General features: G+C 44.4%; 1 protein-coding gene across 1 annotated transcript in view; it reads right to left on the bottom strand.

Annotated features, from left to right (window-relative positions):
• The window catches only part of LOC117948301 (metabotropic glutamate receptor 6-like), a 16,548-nt gene that overhangs the window by 3,710 nt on the left and 5,381 nt on the right, over positions 1-7,457 (bottom strand). Inside the window, exons 3-8 of the mRNA XM_034877888.1 lie at positions 6,706-6,922; positions 4,095-4,230; positions 3,508-3,662; positions 3,272-3,412; positions 2,303-2,593; positions 1,757-1,875 (exon numbers count right to left, since the gene is read on the bottom strand). Coding sequence (XP_034733779.1) covers positions 1,757-1,875; positions 2,303-2,593; positions 3,272-3,412; positions 3,508-3,662; positions 4,095-4,230; positions 6,706-6,922 — 1,059 coding nt within the window. The remainder of the gene's footprint in view (positions 1-1,756; positions 1,876-2,302; positions 2,594-3,271; positions 3,413-3,507; positions 3,663-4,094; positions 4,231-6,705; positions 6,923-7,457) is intronic.

The following is a 7,457-nucleotide window of genomic DNA, read 5'->3' as shown; positions in this document are numbered from 1 at the left end:
TCTATATAAAGCATCCAAAGAAAGTGTGTGAAGTCAGAGTCTCTTTCATTTTGCAGCTCATGATCCCCAGAGAGACAGAAGAGACAGAGACAACAGGGACATGTAAGGTTATCGCGTCTTCCTCTTCCTCCTGCAGAGCGTTTTCAGCAGCTGCTCACTTTAATTATTAACACACACACACACACACACACACACACACACACACACACACACACACACACACAGACACACACACACACACACACACACACACACACACGCACACTAAGTCTTCAGAGGAAACATGTAAAGTGCATTAACTTATTTTTAACTTATTATCTCAGGATCTCTCTGAAGAAAGAAAAAGCTTCCATGTGAAATCTAAAATACAGAACTGTAGATTTCACAGCTGTTATTTTATTTACAGTGTGGTCGCCATGACGATATAATTTTATTCTTTTAAATATCCATATTTGACGCCAGTGTTTTGATTCTCGCATGGCATGAAGGAGATGTGACAGATGTAAAATCGCCTTTTGGCTAATTTTGCTGTTTTTAACCCATTTAAAATCATGCGTTTTGTCCCCTTTCATATATATATTAAAATTAATAAATTCCTGTCACCATAGTTTGATCCCCCTTCTTGTCCAATCAGCATCAACTCTTCCCCCAAAGCCTAAAAAACACATCATGCGAGTGTAAAAAAAACATTTTTAAGGGCTGAAAATTGCGATACTTCAAAATTTGGCCAAAAATATGTGAATAGAAACCGGTTGGTTGAACATATAGTGAACCGAACATAGAGTTCATTTAAAGGCTAATTCTGCTGTTTTTAACCCATTTAAAATCATGCGTTTTGTCCCCTTTCATTAATTAATTGAGATGAAGACATTCCTGTGTCCATGGTTTGTCCCACGTCTCGTCCATTTAGCATCAACTCTTCCCCCAAAGGCAGAAAACACGTCATGCAAGTGTGTAAAAACGTTTTTGAGGGTTGAGAATTGAGGAAGTTTTATGTAATTATGCCGTTTTGGTTAGAGCGCCAACACAGAGATAGGATGGGGACGGACATCCGAAAAGGCGACTAAAGGAGGCAAAAAGGTGACAAAGAGGTTACGAAAAGGCTATGAAAAGGCGACAAAAAGGCGACAAAAGGGCGACAAAAAAAAGTGGAGAAAAGGCGACGAAAAGGCGACAAAAAGGCGACAAAAGGGCCACAAAAGGGCCACAAAAGGGCGACAAAAAGGTGGAGAAAAGGCGACAAAAATGCAACAAAAAGGTGGAGAAAAGGCGACAAAAATGCAACAAAAAGGCAACAAAAAGGTGGAGAAAAGGTGGAGAAAAGGCAACAAAAAGAAAGCCATTTTTTCTAATGCGATACTTCAAAATGTCCCAAAAATTTGTGAATGGAAACACGGCTCGTGTCCCGGTTGGTTTCTGTTGATCCCTATGAACCGAACATGGAGTTCACTTAAAGCCAAAGTTCCACTTCTCCTGATCTGTTGAAATATTCAGACGAGGTTTCGTGAAGAGAGAGAGAGAGAGAGAGAGAGAGAGAGAGAGAGAGAGAGAGAGAGAGAGAGAGAGAGAGAGACAGATGGTCAGACAGACAGGCTTCATGGTTTTTACAGATTAAAATCCTCTCGGTCTTCCAGCTGCTGCAGCTTCTCGTCTTTATAAAATATGGATTCGATGTCTAAGAGAATGAAGCTGCTGCTCTGGAAATCTCTACAGAGAATCTCCGAGGAAGACCCAGACCAGATCCACCTCAGCTGACTCCTTTCTCCATGGAGGAGCAGTGATTCTCCTCCTCTTCTTCCTTCTCTGAGATGGAGCCACCATGTCCAGCTTTCAGTAGTCCCATGTAGCATGTGGACAAAAAGGGGACAAAAAAGGCTACAAAAAGGCAACAAACAGGCGACAAAAAGGCGACAAAAAGGTGAAAAACAGGCGACAAAAAGGCGTCAAAAAGGCTACAAAAAGGCAACAAATAGCCGACAAAAAGGCAGCAAAACGGTGACAAACAGGCTGCGAAAATGCGACAAAAGGGCAGTAAAAAGGCGTCAAAAAGGCGAGAAAATTGTGACAAAAAGGCGACAAAAAGGCAACAAAATGGTGACAAAAAGTTGACAAAAAGGCAACAAAATGGTGACAAAAAGTTGACAAACAGGCGACAAAACGTGCTCTGGTTCATCGGCATTTCTTTAAACCAATCACAGTCGTCGTGGGCGGGGCTAAGCGCCGGATGTACACAGCAGAGACATGTAGGCTACTTTAAAAATGAATTGTCCCACTTACAAGTCAGAATAATATCAAGACTGACGATCTCTCTGCTCTGATTCATAGTCAGAAAATGTGTAGCAATGCTTTAGCAAAACTTTAAAGGCTACGAAGAGGCGACAAAAAAGCTTACCGTTGAATTTGACGGCTCTGATGTAGTCCAGCAGCAGGCGCCCCTCTACCGGGTCCATGTTGCTGCAGACCCCCGAGCTGCCGGGACACAGGTCCAGGTGCATGTTGTGTAGAGCGTAAGCAACGGCGTAAACCGCGTCAATCACAAACTGAACCTTCCCCTCCTGCTCGTAGGACGAGTCCCGGCCAATCCTCTCCTCGCCTGCAGGGACATAGAGACATAGGGACATAGAGATACAGGGACATAGAGACATAGAGACATTACATAGGGACATAGAGACATAGGGACATAGAGATACAGGGACATAGAGACATAGAGACATAGAGACATAAGGACATAGAGATATAGGGACATAGAGACATAGAGACATAAGGACATAGAGACATAGGGACATAGAGACATAGGGACATAGAGATACAGGGACATAGAGACATAAGGACATAGAGACATAAGGACATAGAGACATAGGGACATAGAGATACAGGGACATAGAGACATAAGGACATAGGGACATAGAGACATAAGGACATAGGGACATAGAGACATAGGGACATAGGGACATAGAGATACAGGGACATAGAGACATAAGGACATAGAGACATAAGGACATAGAGACATAGGGACATTGAGATACAGGACATAGAGACATAAGGACATAGGGACATAGAGATACAGGGACATAGAGACATAAGGACAAAGGGACATAGAGACATAGGGACATAGGTCCCCGTATTGCCCCAGCTGCCCGTACCGCCCCAGGTATGTGTAGGTGTGCGTACCGCCCCAGGTTTGCGTACCGCCCCAGGTATGTGTAGGTGTGCGTACCGCCCCAGGTGCCCGTACCGCCCCAGGTGCCCGTACCGCCCCAGGTGTGCGTACCTGTACATTTCTTCTTGTCAGGGTCCATTTTGATTCCAGGACGGGTCAGTTTACACCTGAAGTCGTCCTCCCAGAACTCGTTAAACCAGATGTTCCTACGATTGTTCTCCAGAGAACGAGACATGAAGTACTGATCGAAGCCTGTACACACACACACACACACACACACACAAACACACAGTTAGAGTCACTCAGTTTCCACCCCTGTACTGTGATGTTTTTGTTGATATTTTCACCCTCTATTGAAACCCGTTTGGGCAGGATGGTTACGGCTCCCTCGGCGACGTCCTCCAGCTGTGTGATGGCGGAGCTCTTGGCCCCCCAGCTGTCCGACCCGACGAACAGGAAGTGACCCGTCAGGTTAGCACGCTTCGCCGCCTCGAGGACACGCCTGCCAGGGAGGAAGCACAAAAAACAGATATAAAGCATGAGAAACTTGTCAGAGCTGAGGCGCTGAGCTGTGCTCGCTTCGTTGTGTTGTAACAGGACCTCAGAGGTCCCAGTTGTAACTCGGAGGACTCCCTGTTGTAACTTAGAGGACTCCCTGTTGTAACTCAGAGGACCCCTGTGGACCCCACAGGGCCTGGGAAGACCTCGAAGGACCCCCCTATTGTAACTCGGAGGACCTCGGAGAACCCCCTTGTAACTCGGAGGACTCTGTTGTAACTCTGAGGACCCTGTTGTAACACACACAAAACTCAGAGGACCCACGTGAACCCCCCTGGTCCTCGGAGGACCTCAGAGGACCCCCTGTTGCAACTTGGAGAACTTGGTCCTTCAAGGTACCCGTTGAAGATCTCTGGTTTACTGTGTGTGTTTTTACTTGATGTCGTCCTCGTTGGCGAAGATGATGACTCCTCTGGCGTTGCTCGTCTCCATGAGACGTTTGATGATTTTGTCAAACTCTCCGGCTGTTGGCTCGCGGGGGATCTTCACTGATTGGGCAATACACACCCCCCCTAACAGAGAGACAGACAGGTTCATGTTACATCTAACAGTCAGCCTGGCAGAGAGACAGACAGGTTCATGTTACACCTAACAGTCAGCCTGACAGAGAGACAGACAGGTTCATGTTACATCTAACAGTCAGCCTGGCAGAGAGACAGACAGGTTCATGTTACATCTAACAGTCAGCCTGGCAGAGAGACAGACAGGTTCATGTTACATCTAACAGTCAGCCTGGCAGAGAGACAGACAGGTTCATGTTACATCTAACAGTCAGCCTGACAGAGAGACAGACAGGTTTATGTTACATCTAACAGTCAGCCTGACAGAGAGACAGACAGGTTCATGTTACATCTAACAGTCAGGCTGACAGAGAGACAGACAGGTTCATGTTACATCTAACAGTCAGCCCTACAGAGACAGACAGGTTCATGTTACATCTAACAGTCAGCCTGGCAGAGAGACAGACAGGTTCATGTTACATCTAACAGTCAGGCTGACAGAGAGACAGACAGGTTCATGTTACATCTAACAGTCAGGCTGACAGAGAGACAGACAGGTTCATGTTACATCTAATAGTCAGCCTGGCAGAGAGACAGACAGGTTCATGTTACATCTAACATTCAGGCTGACAGAGAGACAGACAGGTTCATGTTACATCTAACAGTCAGCCTGACAGAGAGACAGACAGGTTTGTATTACATCTAACAGTCAGCCTGACAGAGAGACAGACAGGTTCATATTTCACCAGTAAATTGCTGGTAAACAACAAAAACATCCACTTGATTGAGAAATTATTATTTTTAGATAATTTACAACTAGAAAATTACGCAGAAATGTTAACAGTGTGCATACTACCGGGGACACATCCGAATGGCAATAAAACTTAACAAAAAATAACAAAAAGGGTCTTAACCCTACAGAGATTGTCTTTCTAAAACCTATTTAAAATGTTCCTGTTTCCCAGAAACAGAGAGACAGATATATTTCGACAGACAGACATACAGAGTACGGTTGCCTGGTTACTAAGGACCAATAGTAAGCCTTTCATCTCTGTGATGTCATCTCTTTGATCTGTAACCAGTTAACGACTGCCCCTGGCACCTGCTGTCACCAGCTATTCAGATGCTGAACAAGCTCTGAAACAAATGATCACATCATCAAAGGGATACTAGCTTTCAATAAAATAAGGTTCTCGTGGGCACCAAAAGGCCTTTTGGAACGTATATATATAAAATGTATGTGGATAAAGTAAAAAATGTGGGTGTATCAGCGATTTAAAAAAGTGCTTCGCTGTGCATATTGTTTAGAAATGTGGACGATGTTTTATTTTTTTAAGATTATTTTTTGGGCAGTTTAGGCCTTTAATGGACAGGACAGCTGAAGATGTGAAAGGGGAGAGAGAGGGGTAGTGACATGCAGCAAAGGGCCGCAGGCTGGATTCGAACCCGGGCCGGCTGCGTCGAGGAGTAAACCTCTATATATGGGCACCCGCTCTACCCACTGAGCTATCTGGGTGCTCAAATGTGGACGATGTTTAACATGGCAGTGAATGGAGGAAAATCTGAGACGGTCTGAAAACGTAAACGTACGTAAACTGGGATTTGGGAGAAAACCGTGCTTGATATCTGAATGCCCATTCAGCCCAATAAACACCAAAGTCTTGTCTTTGCTTTAAACTTGTAATCATGTTTCTACGTTAGAGTATTGCGATACAGCATGGCGCCAAAGAGGGGGCGTTTTGAGCGATGTTGAGCGATTTCCTGAACATTTCCCATTAAAGTCTTTGAAAAATCGCCATTCCGTGAAAACCACGCGGCAAATCCCGTTGAAAAGTCATAGCACACCATTCCCGATCTTTACACACGTTTTGATGTATTTTGGTTCCGCGTGTTGGCAACGCTCCGGGACTAGTAGCAGGACGAAAATCTGGCGGAATAATGATAACAAGTTTGGGCAATTATAGTCATTGCAATGAATAACTTTGATGTGAGTAGCGCATGCGTCACTTTGCGAAAAGTAGCACATAAGATGCTAACAAGAAACTTCTGTAATCTTAACACAGTAAAAACGGATTTACATAACGAAGTTGGTTCACTGCTAGCTTAGCTACAAGTTAGCATCAAACACAACAAAGGTTGTCAGTTGAATGGTGTTTTGAGCTAACGTTAGCAACCAATCAATCATAGATAGCTACAACGTTCTTGAAATGACTGCTAGCTTAGCTACAAGCTAGCAATAAAAACAACAAAAGCTGTCAGTTGAATGGTGTTTTGAGCTAACGTTAGCAACCAATCAATCATAGATAGCTACAACGTTTATGAAATGAGGAAGTCTGGGAACACATTGAGATATTCCCGAGAACTGATATTTTTAAAGTCAAGAGAAACCCTTCAAGCCTTATCAACATCTCACCAAGCAGATCTAGCACAGAAAGTAGGTGAAAAAGAACAAAATTGAAGAGAAAAAGAACAAAGTCTGACACCCACCGGCCTCCCTGGAGATCTGCATGAAGGCCTCGACCCCGCTCTCTCCGTAGTTCCCCTCAGAGGCGAGCGTGGAGACGTAGTTCCAGCCCAGCGCTCTGACGATGTCCAGCATGGCCTGGGCCTGGTACGAGTCCGGAGGGACCACCCGGGAGAAGAAGTCGTACCGGTTGTTATCGCTGAGCTCTGGAGCCGTCGAGGCGTAGCTCACCTGAGGGATCTGAAACCAATCATCAATAAGCAGTAATTTATATTCTTTATCAGCCATTTTCAGTTTTCATGTTGCCAAAAGCACCAAAACACACAACAAATGAGTTTAACCCTTAAATACAAAGGTAGATAAATATGAAAAAAAATTCAAATTAATCAAAACAAATGTGTAAAAATTTAATTATTCTGTTTTATTTTACAGATTTGTCTCGTATTTTTCACATCAATAGACTGAAAAAGAAATGTAGCATAATTTCAGAAATATATCTTTTATTTAAGAGATTAAAGGTCCCTTGACATGGTGCTCTTTGGAAGCTTTTACATAGACCTTAGTGGTCCCTAATACTGTACCTGAAGCAAATTCTCTGGGCAGGCAAAGCAGAGTAAAGGGAGGTAACCTTGCCCCTTATGACCTCATAAAGGGACAATTCCAGATCGGTCCATCTGAGCTTTCATTTCCTCAAAGGCAGAGCAGGATACCCAGGGCTCGGCTTACACCTATCACCATTTCTAGCCACTGGGGGGGCCATCTGCAGGCTGGGGGG

Source organism: Etheostoma cragini, chromosome 7 (assembly GCF_013103735.1).
Source record: "Etheostoma cragini isolate CJK2018 chromosome 7, CSU_Ecrag_1.0, whole genome shotgun sequence".
In the NCBI taxonomy this organism is placed as follows: domain Eukaryota; kingdom Metazoa; phylum Chordata; class Actinopteri; order Perciformes; family Percidae; genus Etheostoma; species Etheostoma cragini.
Note: the sequence above shows the minus strand (reverse complement) of the source record. Positions and strands in the feature narration are given on the sequence as shown.